This window comes from Globicephala melas, chromosome 15 (assembly GCF_963455315.2).
Source record: "Globicephala melas chromosome 15, mGloMel1.2, whole genome shotgun sequence".
Lineage (NCBI taxonomy): Eukaryota > Metazoa > Chordata > Mammalia > Artiodactyla > Delphinidae > Globicephala > Globicephala melas.
In genome coordinates, this window is record NC_083328.1 from 56,486,628 (window position 1) to 56,509,421 (window position 22,794).

General features: G+C 57.7%; 1 protein-coding gene across 25 annotated transcripts; it reads left to right on the forward strand.

Annotated features, from left to right (window-relative positions):
• The first annotated feature begins 396 nt into the window (after positions 1-396).
• On the forward strand, positions 397-20,852 carry LOC115847541 (disintegrin and metalloproteinase domain-containing protein 33). 25 transcript variants are annotated; one of them, XM_060284757.1, is made up of 24 exons: positions 397-568; positions 3,048-3,127; positions 5,441-5,517; positions 7,485-7,563; positions 7,761-7,837; positions 7,924-8,113; positions 8,357-8,422; positions 8,510-8,581; positions 8,743-8,909; positions 8,993-9,077; positions 9,165-9,307; positions 9,834-10,011; positions 10,124-10,213; positions 10,455-10,650; positions 10,797-10,905; positions 10,989-11,187; positions 11,282-11,359; positions 13,326-13,400; positions 16,432-16,600; positions 18,583-18,928; positions 19,028-19,137; positions 19,232-19,366; positions 20,091-20,182; positions 20,350-20,852. In XM_060284757.1, exons 1-24 carry the CDS (start codon positions 469-471, stop codon positions 20,428-20,430), a joined length of 2,994 nt encoding a protein of 997 aa, XP_060140740.1. In that variant the 5' UTR covers positions 397-468; the 3' UTR covers positions 20,431-20,852. The 25 variants fall into 25 exon arrangements, 23 of the variants coding, with proteins under 23 accessions (XP_060140740.1, XP_060140741.1, XP_060140746.1 ...); XM_060284758.1 differs by having other exon boundaries at positions 7,488-7,563; XM_060284760.1 differs by lacking the exon at positions 5,441-5,517 and having other exon boundaries at positions 448-568; positions 7,488-7,563.
• The last annotated feature ends 1,942 nt before the right edge of the window (positions 20,853-22,794 follow it).

Below are 22,794 nucleotides of genomic sequence, written 5' to 3' on the forward strand. Positions count from 1 at the left end.
CAGGAGACCATGGAGGGGGGCGCTTCCTGGGCAGACCGGAGCAGCAACAGGTGGCCCCCTAGCACTGTCCCCGCCTCCCCGCTCTGGTCCTCAAAGGCCCTTCCCGAGGGTCCCTGCCCCATCTCCACTTCCCACCCCAACGAATAGGGGGCCCTCTGAGACCTATGCGGCGGGTTGGCTCGCGAGGGTCTCCCGCCCCACCGAGCTCTAACCCCTAGACGCGACAGGGTGGTCCCGGCTCCCCGAGGGCACACGCCGGCCGGGATCAGGACTGATGGGCTGAGATGGTGGCGCGGGCAGGCGGGGCTCCGTGCGGGGTCGCGCGAGAAGGGGGTTGCGGGCCAGGATGGGGGTGCGGGAGGGTTGGGAGGCGGCGGGACGGCTGCAGAGGGCGTGGGTCGGCCACGATCCAGCCGGGGCGGAGCCGAGAGCTGGGAGCCACAGCTCAGACGCTAGGCGCTCACAGCTATGCGCCCGGGGTATCGGAGAGCTCGAGGGTCGCCGGCGTTGGGGCTGCTGCTGCTACTGCGACTACCGTGGCCGGTGTGGGGGGCTGAGGCGTTTCAAGGTGAGTGGGAGTGCGCCGCGAGGTCGCTGTCGGGGACGGAGGGTCGGAAATCCCCGGGGATCGCGCGGTCCAGGAGGACAGGCCATGGGGAGGGTTTGGGAGAGTCTCTGTGGGAATTGCCCAGGGACTCTCAACTGCAGTTGTGCTGGCCTCAGGGCCCAGACTTGCACACTGTGCCCAGATACCCTGTGTCAATGGCGAAGCAGAGTGGCAGGGCCCCTTCCCTTCAAGCAGCCACTTAGCAGCCCCAAACCCCTCTGGATTCTCTGTTGTGGCCCCATCCGCCAGTATGAAGGTTCCTGCACCTTCATCTCCTAGGGTTCAGCGGGCCTCCATCCTCCAGGAAGTCCGAGACCACCGGTGCCCTGGAGTCCCTGTTGCGCCCTCACACTAAGGGACTAGCTGTGGCCTCCACACTCATGCATCATTCCATGTTCACCCCCTCATCCCAGGGCCTTGGGGCAGTGTGTATATTGTTTATATTGTTGCCTTGTTTGGTTAGATAGAAACGGCTTCAAACAGAAGGTGTCTGTTTAGCAGGGCCCTGGGGGAAGACTGCAGCTCTGTCTCTTCTCAGTTTGACCTCTACAAACTCTGTGAGATGGGGCTGATGAAAACCTCTCCCAAAGGGTGGGAGGACTGGCGGAGTCCTGTACATCAAGTGCGTGACAAGGCGGGCAGGAAGGGCCAGGCAGCCTGGGGACAGTGGGTTCCAGAGCACTGTGCAGGGGTGGGGGGGCGGGTGGCAACAGGGATAGGGTCCTGCCCTGTTCTGGGGCGTGGAGGGGGAGGGATGACAGACCTCATGCCTTTGGGGATGGTCCCCAGGCATTCCGCTGCTCCCTCCTCTTCAGCCTGGGGTCAGGGGAGGATGAAGGGACCCCTGGGAGGAATGGAGAGGGACTCTATGCTCCCCAACACCACACTGGCTCCTCAGTTTCCACTCCCATCCACCTAGTCACCACAGCTCCATCTCTGCCTCCTTGTCCCCGTCAAGGTGCCAATGGCCAGCGTGTGTGCACAGGGCCAGGAGGAGAACCCACACTCACACATGCACACAGGCACACCTTCCCCTCTCCACCCTGGGAAACCCAGGGCCAGCTGGACCTGGTGCTCCACGCCTAGTTAAGTCCTCTCTAGCCTGAGACCGCCCCCACCCCCCACCCCGCACTCAGACCCCTCCCTACACTGGCCCTTCAGCCTCAATTCCAAGGCCCTGCACCTCCCCACCCTCACCCCCATCTACCTGATGGAAACTGCTGATCCAATCAAGGAGGGCTTCTTGGGAGAAGGGGACTTCCTGAAGTGGCTGCGATTCCAGGTCTTTGATGATGGGGTCTGCAGGAGGAGGTGGAGAAGGAGAAAGGAGTCGGTGTGGCCTGGCAGGAGTTGAGCCACTTCCATGGGCAGCCATCTCAGCCTGGGCAGGGCTGGGGCCAGGGCTGGGCGGGGGTTGGGGAGCTGTCAGTTCTGGGAGCTGGGCTTCCCCAGTGATGGAGGGAAGGCTGCCTGTAGGCTCTGGGCAGCCTGAGGTCTGATTCCTGCAGGGCGGGTGTGGTGAGAGTTTCCGGGGTCTACTTGGCAGGGGGGCTGGGAGCATTCCAGGGGAGCATTCCAGGCACTTTCTGAGTAATGCTTCACTCTGGTATTCCTCCTGGAGCCCCCCTTAAGCATTCCCGTCCTGGGAGCACTCAGGCTCTGTCTCCCAAACAAACCCCCCCACTCTTGAAGACTCGAGGAGGGGGCTTCTGGGCCAGTGTCCCTGGAAGCCCTGCCCCCAGCATGAAGCCCCCAGAGGGAGCTTTGGGCAACATCTGGCTGTTGTTTTTCTCAGATGGTGGGGGAGACACAGGCGTCCTGTCTTCACACATCTCTCACCCTAAAAGCATCTGCTGCCCAGTCTAAAAATACCTGAAGCTGCCTCCCATTTCCTTTCCCCTCTGTATTAGGGGCCTTGGTCTCTTCCTTGTGATCTTTGACCCCAATTCTCCCCTCCCAAGGTCAGTGGGTCTCCCAAGTGCCCAGCTGAGCAGTTCTTCCCAGGCTCCTCTGTCTCTCTTCTGCCACCTCCCTGGTGGCTCCTCAGTTCCAAGGATGCCTCATGGGTGGCCACCCTTCTCCAGGCTAAACTTTTTTTTTTTTTTTTTTTTGTGGTACACGGGCCTCTCACTATTGTGGCCTCTCCCGTTGCGGAGCAGAGGCTCCGGACGCGCAGGCTCAGCGGCCATGGCTCACGGGCCCAGCTGCTCCGCGGCACGTGGGATCTTCCCAGACCGGGGCACGAACCCGTGTCCCCTGCATCGGCAAGCGGACTCTCAACCACTGCGCCACCAGGGAAGCCCCAGGCTAAACTTTTGAGTATTGAAGATGGAGTCTCCTGTTCCTGCCTGCTGACATCCTCTAACTCTATCCCTCTGTTGTCTCCAATTTCCCTATGTCCCTCAGGTTCCCCTCACCCTGTGCTCTGTCCTCTCCCCAGGAAACACCCCTGGAGAGCCAGTCACCCTGCACTGGGTTCTGGATGGACGACCCCGGCACATGGTCACCCTGGAGCAGCCGGTCAGTGCCAGGTCATCCCTTACTCTGCAGAGGCCCAGGGTCTCTCAGCCCCTTTGCCCCTCCCCAGATATCAGCGTGGCAGTTTCGCTGGGGTCCCTAGATCCCCAGAGTCCTTCAGGCCCCTCCCCGAAGGTTTGGCAGGGGCAGGTGGGAGACGTCTAGCTGGAGAGAGGCTGCACACATGGAAGTCATTTTCCAGTTTCCTCTCCCCCACCTCCTCCTTAACCATCTCTTCCCAGTGTTATTCAGGCCACCTCCACCCCATCAGGCAGAGGTGGGGCCAGAAGCTTTTCAAGGACCTCTTTAAGAAAACACCAAAATATCTTCCTTTTGCGAAGTTTACCAGAACATGTGACCCTGTGGATGAATTGCTGTCCTCTCCAGGACCCTGCCATTTAGGGGCCTGAAACTTGTCTCACTGGCTCACGCCACTTCTGCCCAGTAGTCACTCTCTCCTAGTGCCCCCAAATGCAAGCCCACCCTGTTTTGCTTCTTCTGGATGCTCTGTCCCAGTCTCCTCCCAACGGCCATCCATCACACACTTTCAGAATAACCTTGCCCCCATCTGTATGTGCCACACAGCTGTGCTGCATGGAGACCAACAGCCTTTGTATGCCCATTTCACAGAGGGGCAAACTGAAGCCCAGAGAGGCTGGAGAAACTGCCCAAGGTCACACAGCTCTTTAACCCAGAAGAAACCATTGGCCAATGTTCCCCAAGCCTAGAGCACCCTTTTCATCATGAATTTTCAGGAAAGAGAAGACAATCCACTGTCCAAGCCTGCAAGGAGGAAGGCAGGAGAGCACTGCCGTGTAGGCCGGGGGGCCGCCACAGGCCCAGCAACTCTCAACCTAGGGCCCTCACTGGGTCCCCCAGACCCTCAGGGCCCCCATTCAAGTGGTCAGCATGGTGCCAGCCCGAGCTTTGAGATTGTTCATCACTGGCATAGGGGAAGGGACATCACATGCTGAAACCACCCTGACTGCGGACGTCCCTCTGGGCCTGGCCTGGGCTGTGACCAAATAGGAGGGGAGTGCCAGAGGGAATTTGCTTTCCTCAATTTTTCTGTCCCTGGGAAGTCTGCCAAGATGAGGACAGCAGACAGAGTGGCAGGGTGTCCTGTCCCAGAGGCAGGAAACACCTACATTTTAGGTTGGAGATGGAGTGCATGGTGAAGGGCAGGGTCACCAGGAGGGCAAGAAATGAGGACAGCAGGGGCTGCAGAGGGACAGAGAGAGGGATGGGGGTGGGGCAAGAGGAAGCTTTCCATCTGGGCTGCCTACTTTCCTCCGTGCAAATCTTTCTCCAATAAAACAAATGGCATTCCGGCCACATGAGCTCATGCTTGGGGCCTAGGGCGGCCTTTGGCTGGGGGAGGGGACTATTTGCTCCCCACCTGCAGAGGAAGGCCCCCTCCATAAGACTCTGAGCCTCTTGGCCTGGGGCCCAGGCCAGTGCATTGTGGGATAAAAGGGAAGGGCCAGCAAAAGTGGGGGCCAGCATTCCAAGGACACAGCTGCTCTCCAGGAGGCTCCTGGCCCGCTCCAGCTCTGGGCCCCCAGCCAGGGAGTGGACAAAGCGGGCAGATGGGGTATTCCCACAGGGTGGAAGCGGCAAAGAGGGTAGGCGAAGGAGAGGTGGGCAGGCTGGCCCAGGCCCACCCTCCTGACATCTAGCCAAGAAAACCAGAGTTTTTCTCTTGGCAAGGCGTGTGAGTCAGTGTTTATCTCACGGGCTCAGTGAAGCAGGTGTGGGGTGAGCCTGCTAGAGGCGTAGGAAAATTTGGGGGGGTGGGCAGCTAGTCAGCATTGGAGGTGGAGGTACTAAGTCTGAATTCTACAGGGAGTGGGGAACAGCAAGGTACAGAAAGGAGAGGTTGTGAGGAGGCCTGAGCCGTGGCTACCCCACTCTCCCGCATCAATGTCTTCAGGACCCCACTCTCCTCCCTGCTTAGAGGAAGGCTTCTGGGCATGAAAGAGGAGGGAAGACCAGAGGAAGAGACCAGTAACCTTGGGCAAGGCATGGCATCTTTCTGAGACCACTTGTCTCTCCAGGGAGGATGTGGAGTGCACCTAGCAGGCTCTGTCAAATGGCTGCTGTCAGAACAACAACCATTCTGAGTTTGAAAGCACCTTTGCAAGTTCTCACCCCACACCCATCCACACCCACAATGGCAAGCGGGGGCCTTCTGCCCCGTGCCCCTGTGCTCTCCCCATGAACTCCCTCGCCAGTCAGCTCCACATCCTTCCTGCTTCCTGGCAGGCAGGGGACCTGGATGCCCGCCCTCTCAGCCCTACACTCCTTCTTGCCCAGGTCTCGAAGCTAGAAGTGGGGCTGGTGGTCTTGAAGGCTGAAGGCCAGGAGCTCCTGCTAGAGCTGGAGAAGAATCAGTGAGTACCAGGCCGGGGAAAGAGCTGGGAGCCAAGAATAGCCCCTCTCTCTGGGGAGGGTTCAGTGCTGGGGACAGAAACTGATGGGAACCCTAGATGGAGGCTGGATGGGGTGAGAACCCCAGAGGAGGAGGTGCAGGTGACAGGGCGAGTCATGCTAGCCCATGACTGGCTCCCTCGAGGCTGAAGTGGGCTATTGAGGCTGGGTCAGCCCTGCTGTGGGGCACATCTCTCATCCCGGCCCCAGAAACATCTTGTCAGCTTCCTGCCAGGAATGAGTGAGCATCACCTGGTGGGTGCTCACAGGGTGTGCTGAGTCAAAAGAGAATCCAAGATGGATTCCAAAGATGGGCGGGTGCTCCAGGCTTTGGGAATGCCAGGGACAAAGGTACACTGGCTACATAGGTCAAGGCACATTCAAGAGGGCGTGCCAATTTGTCTGGCTTGCCTGGGGAGTCTCCATCTGAGGGAGGGGAGCAAGGGGAAACAAATTTGGGGAGTCCTAGCAGGGCCAGATCACAGAAGGCCATTTTGTTGCTGAGTGTCCAGGATGGTGCAAAGCCAAAGATTCTGAGCTGGTGAATGAGCAGGCAGAGCTGGGCTGGGTGAGGTGAATGTCTAAGATGGAGCGTGGGTTCGTGAAACCATCTAGACTGTGTTATCAACAGCTATCATTTATCAAGTGCTTATTTCATTGCAGGCACTGTTCTGAGCACTCTACACATGTTTTATTCTCCCCCATGCACTGGGAACAAACTCAGGTGGAACTCAGGTTCCACCATGCCTAACCATAGTTTCTCTGGGGTTCAATGTCCCCATGTGTTAAAAAGGGTGATCAGGGCTTCCCTGGTGGCGCAGTGGTTGAGAATCAGCCTGCTGATGCAGGGGACACGGGTTTGTGCCCCGGTCTGGGAAGATCCCACATGCCGTGGAGCGGCTGGGCCCGTGACCCATGGCCGCTGAGCCTGCGCGTCTGGAGCCTGTGCTCCGCAACGGGAGAGGCCACAACAGTGAGAGGCCCGTGTACCGCAAAAAAAAAAAAAAGGGTGATCACATCACCTCCCTCCTAAGGTTGAGTGTGTGGGTGGAGTGGGGGAGCAAAGCTGGAGGAGGAAGTAAGACTGGGAAGTGGAGAAGCAGGCATCACAAGTCTTTGGGGGCAGTCTGCGGGTAAAGAGGCCAAGGTGAGGTGGGGTGAAGGATTTTCTTTAAAGAAGAGAAATTTACTTATGGTTGATCCATCTTCGTGGGAAGGATCCTGAAGAGATGGAGCCCAAAGATGAATTCAATTACTTGAGTGGGGTCTGGAGAAGGAAGGGAGGAGGATCCCTGCTCAGACGGGCAGGGCAGGAGCAGGTGTGGATTCTGTTTTCTCTGGAAGCAGGGGGTGAGCATCAGTGAAGGACAGGTGGGGAGATATGTGGGACCTGGGGGCCTGAGGAGAAGATTTGAAGGAACTCTGAATGGGAGGAGGTGGGCTAGAGGGTTGTCCAGATGCCCAACAAGGGTAGGCAGCAGCCAGGGCCACCTAGGGAGTTCACACACTTCCTTGGCTCCAAGTCGCACCTCCTCGGCAGTGTCTCCTGACTCCTCTCCTCCTGCCCAGTCTCTTTCTAACACCCCTGACCTGTGGATCCAGCTGCCTGTCACAGGTCCTAGGGGAGCCACAAACGTTCCCATGTTCCTGTTCCTCCCTGGTGCTTCCCACACGCCCATTTCCACATCTAAGCCATTACCAAGGCTCCTTCCTGACCTTCACCTTGCTCATTCTAGCCCAAGATTTTTCTGAGCTGAGCAATGCACAGTCACTCCTGTCCCTTCCCTAAGACGCACTTCGGCTGCTTCCTAAGTGCTAGCCCTGTGCCTCACTCATAGAGCTACTCAATTAGCTATCAGGGAGGAAGACCAGAGGGCATCCTGGAGGAAGCAGGGCTGGATTAAGTAATTTCTGCAACACTCCCTCCCAGCAGGCTGCTGGCTCCAGGATACACAGAAACCCACTACAGCCCAGATGGGCAGCCAGTAGTGCTGTTCCCCAACCACACGGTGAGATACTTCCATGGACTCTGAGGACAGGGTGAGGAGTGCTGGGGTATGCACCCACCAAGGGCCTCTCCACCATTTCCCCCATTCTCCTCCTGTTCCTAAGCAGAAGCTGGAGCCAGTCCCCCACCATGCTTTTTTTCTTGCCCCTCCCACCTCAGTCCTGGCTGAGATTTGGGGCTGGGTCCTTTGCTCTCCAGGATCATTGCCACTACCATGGGCGTGTGAGGGGCTTCCTGGACTCCTGGGTAGTCCTCAGCATCTGCTCTGGGATGAGGTGAGGAGTTCTGGGGGAAGGGGCTGGGCCTGGGGCTAGGGAAAGAGTTCCCTTACTGCCCACCCCTGTACCCCTTTGCACCCTAGGGGCCTGATCACACTCAGCAGCAATGCCAGCTATTATGTGCATCCTTGGCCAGCTGGGGACTCCAAAGACTTCTTGACCCACAAGATCTTCCGGACGGAGCAGCTGCTCAGCTGGAAAGGGGCCTGTGGCTACAGGGACCCTGGGGACAAAAGGGACATGGCCAGGCTTTCGTGTGCCACCCAGATCAGGGTCAGGAGCACGGGCAGGGGTGGGGGTAGGAATGCAGTATCCAGAGCCCTTTAAAATCAGAAGACACAGGAATGTGCAGCCCCAATTCAGGGCCTCCTGTCCTGACATTTTTATTTGGAGGCTGAAGGAACAAGTTCTAGCAAAATTTTAAAGTTAACTTTGTGCTTTCTGGGAATTGGGGTTGGTGGTCAGGGCTCAAGCCCAGCAGCCTGCCACTCAGGGTCACCATTGCCGCCTCCCCAGGAGAGGCGGGAGTCCTTGGGGAGCCCGAGGTACCTGGAGCTGTACATAGTGGCGGATCACACCCTGGTGAGAGAAGCCCCAAGGGGGTTGGCAGGCCTGGATGGGGTGAGCGCAGCCCATCCTCACACGCGGTATTACTTGCTGTTTTTCTAGTTCTTGACCCAGCACCGGAACTTGAACCACACCAAACAGCGTCTTCTGGAGGTCGCCAGCTATGTGGATCAGGTTGGGTCGGTGGGGGGAAGAGCACTTTTGGGGTGACCACGACAGGGGCAGGCTTGGAGATGGGGAGAGGGAACGGAGGGGAAGAAAGAGGGGCGCTCCCATGGAGGAGCACGGGCACCGCGGCGGTCCCCCACTTCAGCCCTGCCTCGCCGCGCCCGCAGATTCTCAGGACTCTGGACATTCAGGTGGCGCTGACCGGCCTGGAAGTGTGGACCGAGGAGGACCAGAGCCGCGTCACGCCAGACGCGAACGCCACGCTCTGGGCCTTCCTGCAGTGGCGCCAGGGACTGTGGGCACGGCAGCCACATGACTCGGCTCAGCTGCTCACGTGGGTGCCTCCGACCCCTACGCGGTCCCGGCCGGGCGGCCCGGACTCCCGGCCCGCCCGGTCAAGCCGCGCTCCTCCCTCAGGGGCCGCGCCTTCCAGGGCGTCACCGTGGGCCTGGCGCCGGTCGAGGGCATGTGCCGCGCGGAGAGCTCTGGAGGCGTGAGCACCGTGAGCGCCACCTGGGACGGGAGGAGGAGGAGAGGTGCTGGGGGGTGGTCTCCACAGCCCGCAGTGACCGTCCCCACGCCCTCCCAGGACCACTCGGAGCTCCCCATTGGTGCTGCAGCCACCATGGCCCACGAGATAGGCCACAGCCTCGGCCTCAGCCACGACCCCGACGGCTGCTGCGTGGAGGCAGCGGCGGAGCAGGGCGGCTGCGTGATGGCCGCAGCTACCCGGTACCCGCGCCGGGGCGGGGGCGGGGCTGCAGGACAGGCTTCGCGGGACCCGGGCCTTCCTCAGCTGCATTTCTTTGGGCGAAACGGTTATCCCTCAGTTTCTTCTTCTGTGAAATGGGGATGATGATAATAGTGCCTGCCCTGAGGGTTGTTTATGAGGCTGAAGTGTAGGGAACGCAGGCAAAGTGGATTCTCATGATATGATAAATTATTTTCGGACAAACTTGCGAGGTGACTCCAACGCCGGGAGGAGAGGCGCTGGGTTGGGATTCGACCTTGGGTCCTGGGCTGCTCGCTCTTGGCGTCACACGCTCCCGCCTCGCGCTCGCCGTGTGACTTTGCGAGAGTTACTTACCCTCTCTGGGCTCTGCCTCTAGAGAATTCTAGCCGCCAGTTGCTCAGGCGGTGTTCGCGCATCCGGCGGCTGCGTAGCCAAGCACCTGTGTGCCGGGGGGAGGGGACTGGAGCCCAGCAGGGGTTGGCAGGGGGTGGTCCCCGTATGCCCGACGCCCTCCCCCGCCCGTAGGCACCCGTTCCCGCGAGTGTTTAGCGCCTGCAGCCGCCGCCAGCTGCGCGCCTTCTTCAGCAAGGGAGGGGGCGCGTGCCTCTCCAACGCGCCGGACTCCGGGCTCCTAGTGCCCCGGGCGCACTGCGGGAATGGCTTCGTGGAAGAGGGCGAGGAGTGCGACTGCGGCGCCGGCCAGGTCAGGTCCGCACGACCAGCCCCGGGGGACCAAGCTGGTCCCCGCCTGCCCCCTCCCCGGAGGTCTGGGCGCTGCACCCTCACCTGGTCCCTCCTCGCCTTTCCGGCTCCAGGAGTGCCCGGACTCCTGCTGCCATGCCCACAACTGCTCGCTGCGTGCGGGGGCCCAGTGCACCCACGGGGACTGCTGCGCACACTGCTTGGTGAGGGTATGGGAGGCTCGGGGGTGAGGGTTGGGGGCACTTGGGAGCCGGCCTGTTGGTCTTGGCTAATCGGCGCCCTCCGGTCCCCCTTGCGGGTGCTGGCTCTGCTCTGTGCGTGGGTTCGCCTGGACCTCCCCACAGGGCTCTCTCATGTCCGATTGGCGCTCTCGAAGTGGATCTCTAACTGTTCGTTTTCTCTCTATGCCTCGCCGCCTTCCCTCCACGCGGGTCACCTGCGTAGCTGAAGCCGGCGGGTGCGCCTTGCCGCCGGTCTGCGGGCGACTGTGACCTCCCTGAATTCTGCACGGGCGTCTCCCCCTATTGCCCCCCCGACATTTACCTACTGGATGGCTCGCCCTGCGCCAGAGGCCGCGGCTACTGCCGGGACGGCGCGTGTCCCACGCTGGAGCATCAGTGCCAGCAGCTCTGGGGGCCTGGTGAGACCAAGGGCGCGCCCTCCGCCCGCATCCTCGGGCCTGCTCAGTTTAATGCTCTAGGGGGAGGTGGGCGGGGGAAAACTGAGGCAGAATGGGCGTGGTTCAGGTCTGGGCTGCCGCCCCTAGTCCCGCCCATGCTTCCTCAGGCTCCCGCCCAGCCCCGGAGGCTTGTTTCCAGGTTGTGAACTCTGCGGGAGACGCCCATGGGAACTGCGGCCAGCAAAGCGACAGCAGCTTCGTGCCCTGTGCGCAGAGGTGGGGAGCAGAGGGAGGGGAAGCTGGGGAAGAGGGTATGGAGAAACTCCACGCTGTTTGACTACCCTGCACTTCGTCCCTAGCGATGCGCAGTGTGGGAAACTGCAGTGCCAGGGCGGGGAGCAGAGTGCACTGGCGCCACACATGGTGCCGGTGGACTCCACCGTACCCCTAGGCAGCCGCCAGGTGACCTGCAAGGGAGCCCTCGTGCTGCCCGGCACCCAGCTGGACCTGCCTGATTTGGGCCTGGTAGAGTCAGGCACCCAGTGTGGACCTAGAATGGTGAGCCCTGCCCACCCGACCCCTCCCTGCCACTTGAGTCCTGCAGGCCAAAGCATCACTCCCCCTCACTGCCCAGTGCACACACTGCCCATAGGTGTGCCAGGAAAGGCGCTGCCGGAACACCACCTTCCGAGAGCTGGAGCTCTGCCTGACCGCCTGCCATGGTCACGGGGTGAGTGGCCTGAAAGGTGTGTGGGGGGTGACCTTGGAAGTCCCTGATCTCGTGGGACCCTCCGTTTCTCTTTTCCACTGCAGGTTTGCAATAGTAACCGTAATTGCCACTGTGCTCTGGGCTGGGCTCCGCCTTTCTGTGACAAGCCAGGGTTTGGTGGTAGTGTGGACAGCGGTCCTATGCAGCCTGAAAGTGCGTCCATGGGGGGCAAGTGGGGAGGGCCCCTGTGATGCACCTCAGGACGCAGCCATGCCCTGTCCTCCACAGACCAGGACACCTTCACGCTGGCGGTGATCCTTAGTTTTCTGCTGCCTCTGCTCCCTGGGGCCGGCCTGGCCTGGTGCTGCTGCCGGCACCCGGAACTCCGTCTCCAACAATGCCTTTGGGGCTCAAGGAGGGACCCCACGTGCAGTGGGTAGGCACTGAGGGCTAAGGTTCCTGCTCCTCAGAGCTCTGCTGGACCTGGGGCAGCTGGGGTGGGGTCCTCAGGCCTTGCCCCCAGGTGCACAGAGGCAGGCAAAGGCAATGGAAAGAAGCATTGAGCAGAAGGCCCCAGTGGCCTTCCAGTGAAGCCAAAGGCGTGGATCCATGCAGGGCCCTCTACCCTGGTCCCCACTGCTGGGATTCAGTACCTCTTGTCCATATCTTTTCTCCCACCAAGAGACTGCCTCATCCTTGACTTTGCCCTGTTTTTTCACCAGCTTATAATGCAATTCCTGCTCCAATGTACCCTTCAAGGCCTCTCCAGCTTCTCTCTCATGAGCTTTCAGCCTTCTGGCATTTCCTCTGCCTAAATCTCTGCTGTTACCCCTTCAAGTTCCCAAATGCAGGGCCCAGCACATCTTTCCTTTCGCTACCACTGGGCAGCTATGGTGCTGGCTGCCCTTGTGCCAAGGGCCTGCCCCTAACCCAGTTCTCCACGACCTGGGATGAGGGTCACATGATACCAAGCATGGTCAGTCTAGGGCTGCCCCTTCACTGGGCGCTGGGCAAGGCATGAGCCCTGTGACCACATCTGACACAGCCTAGCCTTGGGAGCGTTCTGGGCAAGCTGAGGGAGAGGGCAAAGTTTGGGCTGGAGATGGAGGAAGAGGGCATCCCAAACAGGGGCAGGGCACCAGCTGAGAGGGCCTTGACACAATTAGTGTTGATTATGGGTCTGTGAGCAGAGGATCAAGGTGGTCAGAGCTTGGTGTGTCATCACTGGGGGCTTACGGGGGGGCAGCAAACACATGTCATCAGCCAGGTGAAGTATTGAGGAGACTGTTTCCAAAAGACATCAAAGGAAGTGGTAAGGCCCTGGGAGATGGGATGTGAGCAGCTGAGCATAGCTTGGAGTCATCAAGGGCAGCAGGGCCACCCAATGACAAGGAGCACAAATACAGGTACCACTGGGGAAGGAAGTCCGCCCCTCTTTGGGACCTGAGTGATGCCAACATCTGGAGGATGCTGGGGTGGTTCCAGAGCTTAGGAGAAATATCAGGGCTGGAGAGAGGAAGTGTCAGAGGCCCTGGGAAAGCATGAGTCTCAACTGGAGCCTGGACCCCAAGGGCTCCTCTCAGGAGGGAGCAGGAAGTGAGCTGGACAGAACAAACTGGGTGCAAGCCTCTGGCTGCAGGGAAGAAGCCCCAGGGTCCCTACTAACGGTCACTGTCTCAATCTCCTGGCCTCTCATCCACTGCTCAGACCCAAAGATGGCCCATGCAGGGGCCACCCTCTAGGCAGTGTTCACCCAATGGAGTTGGGCCTGACAGCCACTGCAGAGCCCCAGGCCCTGGGTGCGTGAGGCACAGTGGGAGATGGGGAGGGAAGGAAAGGGACAGGCTCTTGTCTTCTGCCTCCTTCCAGATGGGCCCCCTCCTCTCCACTTAGCACCCAGCCACCTTGAGCCCCTGTGCCCCACCCTGCATCAGGGACTCTTGCCACCTATGTTCACAGCACTCTTCCCCCACCTATTGCTCCGCAGACCTTGAGAACTCTGTCAGAGCCCAACAGCCACCTTGAGAAGCCTGTGACCCACGGCCCTGCTTGTACCCCCAAGGTAGGTGGGGCCCTCCACTTCCCATTGCTCACCCATCCACCTCTTGCCCCTCATCTCACAGTCCCTTACTCTGAGTTTTTTTTTTAATATTTATTTGGCTGCGTTGGGTCTTAGTTGCGACATGCAGGATCTTTGTTGTGGCACGTGGGATCTTTATTTGCAGCATGTGAACTCTTAGTTGCGGCTTGTGGGATCTAGTTCTCCGACCAGGGAGCGAACCAGGGCCCCCTGCAATGGGAGTGCAAAGTCTTAGCCACCGGACCACCAGGGAAGTCCCACTCTGAGGTTTTTGAGCTTATAGTATGGAAATGAGACAGGCCACGTGGAGAAGCTGTTGTCTGGGGCCAGATGCTGGAGGTCCCTGGGGCAGGGGAGGAAGAAGTTCTGGCTCTTCCTGGGTCACTGGTTTTCCCTGAGGGAGGACAGGGGGTCCCTGACGCATGACTTGCAATCTGGGGTCCCAGCCCTCAGGGGATGATCCCCCCCCCCCCACCCCATGCCATTCTCAGCAGGTAGAGTCCAAAAGCCAAGATCCTGTCTCTGGTGAAAAGTGACTCCTGAGATGAGAAGACTTAAGGACAGGTGGCTACTGACAGCCACACCAGGAACTTGGACCCCGCCCCCCAGGGGCGGAGCCAGCGAGTCAGCAGACCTCTTGCACCTTTGGGCAGCTTCGAAATTTCTTCCCTGAGTTACCGCCACACCACCTACTCCAGGACCCTGGAGCCTCATCAAAATTTGCGCAGTGCTGTCCCCATTCCTTAGGGCTGCGGGATCCTGCTAGGGTACACCCTCCAGCTCAAGCGAGAATCCATCAGTCCCAGGAGGGAAGGTCATGTAGTCACTGACCTCCTGTCACTAGGGGGCGCTGGGTCATGCTGGGCACCCAGAGAGGCCTGTGTCCTGGCAGCCTAGGTGTGTCTGCTACACTCACTTTATTCGGACCTAGCTCTTTGGAGGGCAGTGACTGCTGGGACAGAAGCCTGGACTCCAGGGGTCCTACATTTCAGACTGAGTCCACTTCCCTGGAGCCTGGCCCCTGCAAAACAAACAAACAAAATCCTTGGGACCTTCCTTCCTGCCATCTCCTACCCTCTCTTTTCCCTCAGATGCTTCCTCAGCCCCACCCCACTCCTAGTCCTTAGGTGAGGTTTCAGAGAAGCATGGGGCCTGCTGCAGTCCCCTTACTTTGGACATTAATCAGCCTCTCCTCCATTCCATGGGAGGGGACAAAGGAAGCCATTTTCAAAAGGACACCTAAGTAGAAGTCAGAAGAGAGACATGTTGCCCTGGGACTTCTGTCTTTTCTGTCTGTAAATTCAACACCATGGCGCTCCCTGAGGGTGACAAAGGGTGGTGGCTGGTGGGTGGAGCCTCAGATGACAGCCAGGCCCCGTATGTATCGGGGCATAGGATGGTGTTGCCTAGCTTGAATGTTCCCTTTGCTCCACCTCTCCTGCCTCCCCTGGACACCCTGAACAGCCATTTACTCTCTCCCCTTGCTTCATGCAAAAGTTGCTGAGTGACCTTCTTTATCAGCTGTTGCTACATAACAAAACCACCCCAAAACTTAGTAGCTTAAAACAATAACCAATTCTGTGAATTGGCAAGTCAGCTGGTGGTTCGATTGGTCTCAGCTCAGCTCACTTATACATTTGCAGTCAACTGCTGGTCGCTGCTTCTGGGGTTGGCTGGCTGTTGGCTAGGGTGATGGGGATGAGCGGGCTAGCCCAGGCCTGTTCACATAACAGCTGGGGAGGGTTCTAAGCGAGCAGGACCAGGATTAGAGTGAGACAAGGGAGGCATTCACCGTGGGCACAAAAAGTAATCAAGATAAGAAATATTTTAATGTAATATTTTTAAAGATCAAAATTAATACAAAAGTCCACGATGAACAAAATATCAAAAATTTAACTAAAGACAGGATCAGTTACCATACCAAGGCATTTCTGGAGCCTGAGGCAAAAAGAAAAATCAGTAGTTGTGATCCTGAGGCAAGTACCTCACTCATCTCCTCTTGCAGAAGAGTATGTGGAAGCTTGTCAGGCTTCTTGAGAGTCCATGACTGGCACATTTACTTCCATAACATTCTGTTGGCCCAAGCAAGTCACAGGGCCAGCCCAGGTTCTAAGGGATTGGGAGGCAAACCCCACCTCCCCTCCAGGGAGGAGAAGCAAAATCATATTTCATAGGGTGTGAAGAATTGGGGAATTTTTGCAATCACCCACTGGCAGCAGAGAAGTAGCCCCAAGGCTCAGGCCTTGCTTTCACTCTACCAGCTGAAGGCGCTGAATGAGACTGTTTGCTAACGCCCACTCCTGTGTTCGCTGTGGGATTCTGATTTATAGAGACGACACAGCAATGAGACAGAGAAGTTAATGCCACTGAAAGAAGTTTTTATGGCTTGCATTTCCCTCGAGAAGGGGGACTGCCCACCGTGCAGGGCCACATAGGGAAGCACCCAGTTTGTAAGGAAAGACTGAGGAACTACCACAGATTGGAAGAAACTAAGGTGACATGACGACTAAGTGCAATGTGGGATGCTGGATGGGATCCTGGAACAGAAAAAGGACATTAGTGGAAAGACTGGGGAAATTCAAAGTGGTCTATAGTTAAGTGTCTTGTACCAACATGAATTTCCTAGTTTTAATAATTGTACTATGGTCAGGTAAGATGTTGATGTTAGGGGAAACTGGGTGAGGGATATAAAGGGAACGCTAGCATTTTTGCAATGCTCTAACTTTTTTGCAAGTCTAAAATTAGCTAACAAAAAGTTAACAATAAAACTATAAGAGACGGAAAAGAACAGTGTTGTTTCATAGAGTTAATGGTTTAGCGTGGGAGAGACAAGGTCTCCTTGGGTTGTTGTGTGGGCGTTGCTGTGTGTGTGTTGGGGGGTGTGGTGGGATCCATCTAGGCACATTCTGGCACTGGATTCAGTGGCTCCCAGATCTGCGTGAAGGCGCAGCCTGGGTGGGGACTCATTGGGGGCGGGGAGTCATTCCTGATGCAAAGGCTCCTCCCCCCCCAGAAGAGCACGTCAGCACAGACACTTGGGTTTCCATCTCGTTATGGCTCAGGGGAGCTGGGAAGGAGGCACCTGTCTGACTGGGGCTCTGCCTCTCGTCGTCCTCTCCTCTGTTTGCTGCCCAGCATGGCCAGCTGCTTGGCACCCCCGTTGCTGCTGCTACTGCTTCTAGGTGAGTGCCTGCCTTCTCCCCGAGACCTCTGAACCTCGGCTTCTCTGTCCCTGATCCTCTTCCCTCCTCAAGCACAAGGCAAGAAGGTGATTCTAGGAAAAGCTGAAATGCAGGAAGGGGCACCAATGAGACACCTGTGCTCGAGGTGTGGGGACACAGCACCCCGCCTCCAGCTTTTGGGTCCCACAGAGCCACGGCCTCCTAAGTCTCCCAAGTCTCGCCTTGGTAGCTCTGCCCCAGAAACTTTCTTTTTCCTATTGCCTGCTCTCCCGCCTCTATTACCCTTCCCCCAGCCCCAGCCCTCCACCTTCAGTCTTGCAGCTTCACATTGATACCTTGCCCTGCATCTTCAGTGTCTCCATGCCATGCATCTGCTGTTCCACCTGCTTGGACTACCCCTTCCTCACCTGGGTCATCATGGAGGGAGGGGTCACTTTACCAGGTGGTGTAGGTTGAGGAGAAAGGAATCTGGCAAACGTTCAAGGCAGAGGAGATTTTGGAGCTGAGATGTGCTGTTTTGAGGGTGAACATGAAGTAAGGGTGCTCCTGGTGGAGGGAAACAGGTAAGCAAAGGAACAGAAGTGGAACCAAGATCTCAGGAGACACTAGGTGCTGCTGTGTGTGGCTGCAGCCTGGGGATGTGAGGGCTTGGCTGGGAGAGAAGGGCAAAGTTTGCCTGCTGCTCTGGAGTCCTGGAAGGGAGGGAAGGAGACTGGAGGGGAGGAAAGGAGAGAGAAAGGAAAGGCTTCCCCCTCTCCTGTCCATCCCGTCCACTTACAGACCTATTCCAAGCCCTCAGTGTCTATTCTACCTTCCTCCACAGCCACCCAAAAGAGATGGCCAGTGCCAGACACACACACACACACACACACACACACACACACACACACACACACACAGAGCGAGATGGGTGTTGAACCAGGTTGCGAAACTTCCCTCAAACTTTGGTGCCAGAGGCTTCTCACCTGAGCAAGGTTCCTGGAGGCTGAGAGCACCGAGGGACGGGGGTAGCCTCGTTTTGTGACTGAGGTCCTAGGAAGGGGCTGCCAAGTTCTGACCTCCAAAGACCCTAGCTTGGCTGGATTTAGATGTGGCCCATAGCACTTCTGGATAAAGCTCACCCTCTGCCCAACAGACCCCTGGTGTGTGACTGGGCTGTGCCAGGCACACTCTCTGCCCCCAGTGGAGTGCCCTGTGGCTAAGGACAGAGCCCTGTGGCCTGCCATCTGGGACTTCTCTTGAATCCACACCCTGGCAGCCAGGCCTAAATTGCTCCAGTGCCCAGAGCCCTAGTGGGGAATCTTTTTATCTGGCTAGTGGAGAGTGGAGAGCCCAGGAGGAAACCAGAGTCCATCCAGATGGGGCAGCAACAGTTAGATCGGTGAGGAGGGAGCACCAGAAGAGGATGGAGGGGGAAGACGCAGAGGCAGGGGGCAGGAGGAGGCACAAGAGAAGGTCAAGAAGAAAGGAGAACCTGAAGCCTACAGGCCACTCAAAGGGTCTCCAAGGGGGAGGGGGAAGGAGAAGAAAGGTCAGGCGTCCCGGCATGTCAGAGCAGAAGAGGAGCGGCCACTGTCCTCAGCACCATTTCTGATAAGTCTCCATGAGTCAGGTCCCAGAAGCCTTGCTGTTTTCCGTGTCAGATGGGGCCCAGGAGAATGAGAGGAATCTCATGGACCTCTCTTTGGATGGGCGAGGGGTGGTGCCTGCGGAGGGTGGGCCTCAGCTTCTGCGGGAGGCCAGGCCCAGCCTCGACGCGCCCCATCCACCCCAGACGTGCTGCAGGAAATCCCTGACCCCGCCACTGCCCAGCTCCACAACGGAAGGTCAGTCAGTACCAGTCGCTCACGCATTCGGGTCACATTCTGCCCACCTCGAGTTTTGAGCACCCCGCATCTTCGGAGGCCCTGACTGGGAGGCGGAGGTGAAGTGTGTGTGTGTAAGGAACGTCAACAACCACAGCCTGCCCGCCGCTCCACCAGGGTCACCGAGCGCTGTCGCACCGAACCGATGCGTGGACGCGGCCGACGCGTGCACCGCGGATGCGCGATGCCAGCGGTTGCGCACCGCATACGTGGTGCAGTGCCTGGGTCGGGCCGCGCCGGGGAGCTGCCCCCGCGCCCGCTGCCGCCGCGCCCTGCGCCGCTTCTTCGCCCGCGGGCCGCCCGAGCTTACCCACGCGCTGCTCTTCTGCCCGTGCGGCGGCCCCGCATGTGCCGAGCGCCGGCGCCAGACCTTCGTGCCCTCCTGCGCCTTCTCGGGTCCTGAACCGGCCCCGCCCTCCTGCCTCGCGCCCTTAGACGCCTGCGAGCACAGCCGGGTCTGCAGGTGCTGGAGGAGGTGGAGTAGAGGGAGGGGGCGGGGCTGGCGGGTGGGGGGCGGGTCCCACTTACCTCCCACTCACCGCCTTCGGACCGCCCCGCGCAGGCCCCGCCTCTTGGCCTTCCAGGCTTCCTGCGCGCCTGCCCCCAGCAACCTGGACGGCTGCCTTCGAGACCAGATCCCTAGCTGCCTGCGCGCCTACGCCGGCCTCGTGGGTATGCACCGCCCAGATCCCTGCTGGGGCGGGGGCTCTCCTGGGAATGCCTCTATCCGGGTGGGCCGATTATCCTGCTTTCCGGGTCTCGGCAGGCACCGCCGTCACCCCCAACTACGTGGACAACGCTAGCGCGCGCGTGGCACCCTGGTGCGACTGCGGAGCTAGCGGAAACCGGCGCGAGGAGTGCGAAGTCTTCCGGGGGCTCTTCACAAGGAACCGCTGCTTGGGTGAGGGGCCCGGGCGGGGCGGGAAGGGAGTCCAGTCGGGGCTTTCTGCCCCCTCCCAAGCTGCCTAGCTGGCGCTGAGGAAACTGAGGCCCCCAGAGGCAGCCTTGTAGGCCCACTTACCCCCTCTGCTGTCGTCTTGCCCCTTGGGCAATCTGCGCCCAGCTGGTTCCGGAGACCAAGTCACAGACCAAAGTAGAATCCTAGGGTAGTCTAGGCTGGTGCCCCTGCGGGCAGGAAGTTGGGGCGGTTAAAACAAGTTTCCGAGGCCCTGGAATGGAACAAGGCGAGATTCCTGCTTCCGCCACGCATAGCCAACTCCCCCCATTAAAGATCTTGCCTTTCGGGTCTGAGTAGCTGGGTGGTTCGCTGACCACTTTGGGAGTTAGAGGGCCTGGGTTTGAAGGCTGACTCTGCCACTTACTTAGCTGAGAGTTAAATTCCTCTAAGCCTTTTTGTGTCCATCTGTAAAATGGGGATGATAATTGTCAGGCTCCTGTGAGGATAGAAGACTACAGTATGTAAGGCACTCTTAACACAATTGTTTTTATTTTGTTATTCCTCGCCCAGCACCTTCCATTCCAAAAGCCTTGCGGACGTCCTATCTTCCCATTTCTATCTGGGGAGGGCCCACGCAGGATGCCAAGGGTCTCAGTTTGTCCTTCAGGAGCTGGGCCCTGTGCTAGGGTTTCTCAGCCAAGCCCATCCTGCACCCCTCCCTCCATAGATAGAGCCATACAGGCCTTTGACGGTGGGTGGCCCTCAGTCCTACACGACCAGCTGGACCCCCACCAGGACCCTGAGCACAGCCTCCTACAGGTAGGTTCAGGGAGGGGATGGTGAGGTGGCAGCTCCTGCACTGCCTCTTTCCACCCTTCCATGCCAGTTGGGCCTAGATGGAGGCGTGAATGGCCTGGGATAGTGGGGGTGGCAGAGAGCAGAGCCAGGCTTTTGCCCAAGTTCATACTCTGCTCTCATCTGCCAAGGTGTCCTCTGCAGATGCGTCCCTGGAGGGGAGCTCCATGCTCTCCGTGCTCCCTGTTCTGGTTCTCCAGCCCCTGCTCTGATGAGAACAGCAGACCTTGGACAACAGCCAACTGTCCCACCCTGCCTGGGATACTGGGCCTCATTGGTGACCTACTGCCCCACTGAAAAGGGACTGGCTTACCTCCCAAGCTGGCCCCAGTGCTCTTGCCTTACTGCCCTTTGCAGGTCTGGACACTTTTATCATGCTTTAAGGCTAGACTTAAACAGACTTGTAGGCAAAACTCTCTCTGAACAGACTTGTAGGCAAAACTCCCTTTACTACTCCAGCCGTCATGGCATCCTCCCAGTTAGGCACCACCCATCATGATAGCCACCTGCACCCCATAACTAACGTTGTCAGAGTGTTTTCTGTCCACGATATGCTGCTTGTGGGACACCACCTAGAGTGAGAATCCAGTTCCCTACATTGCACTGGTCATATGGCCATCTTCCCAGTGGTTCAACCTGGCACTAGGAATGGCATCCATAACTCAATAAATCCATGTGCACTGAGACTGGCCTTGCTTTCATGTGATCTGTGTCCTGGGAGGCTGGAGACCAAGGTCAGCCACAGGGTGTGCCTCTGCTGGCCTCCAAGAACTTGGGTGGCCTCAGAACCTCTCCAGGCATCATCTTCTCACCTGTGGATGCTGAACTGAATCACCTCTCAGGTCCTAGTGGCAGGGACTTTGGTTGCTTTTGTTTATTCTTTCATTCTCTGCTAGTAATCAGATAAACACAGTACATGTCCCAGCCTCCCTTGCAGTTAGGGGGTGTTCATGTGACACATTTCTGGCCAGTGAGTGAAATTCACAGATAAGGCTTCCCGGAGAGCTCTTTAAAAAGGAGTAGACTTGCTGACTGGGCCCTTTAGCCTCTGGCCTCAACCCTCCCCTTTTTTTGCCCAAAACTTGGAGGCAATGCCTGGGAGCATGGGCACCATCTTGAAAGTGGAACCATATGACATTGTGGCTCACCAGCCCGTCTACCTTCCTCTGGACTTTATTATGTGAGAAAAATTATACCCCTAATTTGTTTAAGCCAGTTTCTCCCCAGGTGTCTGTTATTTGCAGCCAAACATAGGCCCTGATTGACACACTTCCACTTATGGTGTTCCTGGGAGCCCCGGGATCACCTGCTGTTCTCACTTAGGGAAGCCCTACCTCCGTGCACACAGAGCCTCGCCCTGATAGACACTTGAAAGATGGTGGTTTTGTTTTTTGATTTCTGCATAATTTATGTTTCTGTCCACGTGGAGCGTCAAATTCTTTCCTTGAGCTGAGGGAAATTTATCATAAAGCTTTTTATAAACACTGTGGCCAGTGTGGACCCAGAGAATGCCAAGGGCATCGTGTTAAATTGCAGTTCTGTGGAGGAGTTTTGGGCGGAGAGGGCAGAACAATGGGGACAAGGTACTAAGCCTTCCTCAAAAGCTTGGGGACTCCTGATGAGTTAACGTGTCTCTGGACTGCTCCTTCTCAAACTTGGTTGAGATTTGGCAGGGACTGTTGCCAAACCTTGTCTCCCTATGCACCGATGCTGAATAGAAATATGGAGACAGAGATTTGGAAGATAAGAAATAGAGAGGCTTTTTTCTTTGCCAGGCAAAGGGAAGACACAGTAGGCTAGCGCCTCAAGAACTGTGCCCCACCTTCCTTGGGGAATTACAGGGATTCTTATAGGGGGAGTTCACAGTCCTGAAGTGAGTGATAAGGATCAAAATACTGAAGTTCTTGCATTCTTCTTCTTGCACTATTTCAAAACAGCCACTGCTGGCGTCAGGCAACCCAGTAATTGGGTCTATTAGTCTCTGGGTTATCAGCCTGCGACCTCCTTTCTGAAATGCAGACAGCTACAAGGGGTGATTTGCTACAAGGGAGTGCAGGATGTAATTCACATAGTGTTAAAGAGTGATAGGTTAGGACTTTCCTGGTGGTGCAGTGGCTAAGAATCTGCCTGCCAATGCAGGGGACACGGGTTCGAGCCCTGGTCCAGGAAGATCCCACATGCTGTGGAACAACTAAGCCTGTGCGCCACAACTACTGAGTCTGTACTCTAGAGCCTGCGAGCCACAGCTACTGAGCCCGTGTGCCACAACTACTGACCTCGTATGCCACAACTACTGAAGCCTGTGCGCCTAGAGCCCGTGCTCCGCAACAAGAGAAGCCACCACAGTGCGAAGCCCGCACATGGCAACGAAGAGCAACCCCTGCTCGCAGCAACGAAGACCCAACACAGCCAAAAAAAAAAAAAAATAGGTTAGCTTTGTGAAGTACAAATCTAGTTACACACTACAGATTAGTAACAGTTAAAATAAAACTAGGAGTGATTAACTCTTTCAGGCCAGGTTATGTTTCTTCTCTAGCCTCTTCACTGTTCCCTTTATTTTCCTTGTTCTCAGGAGA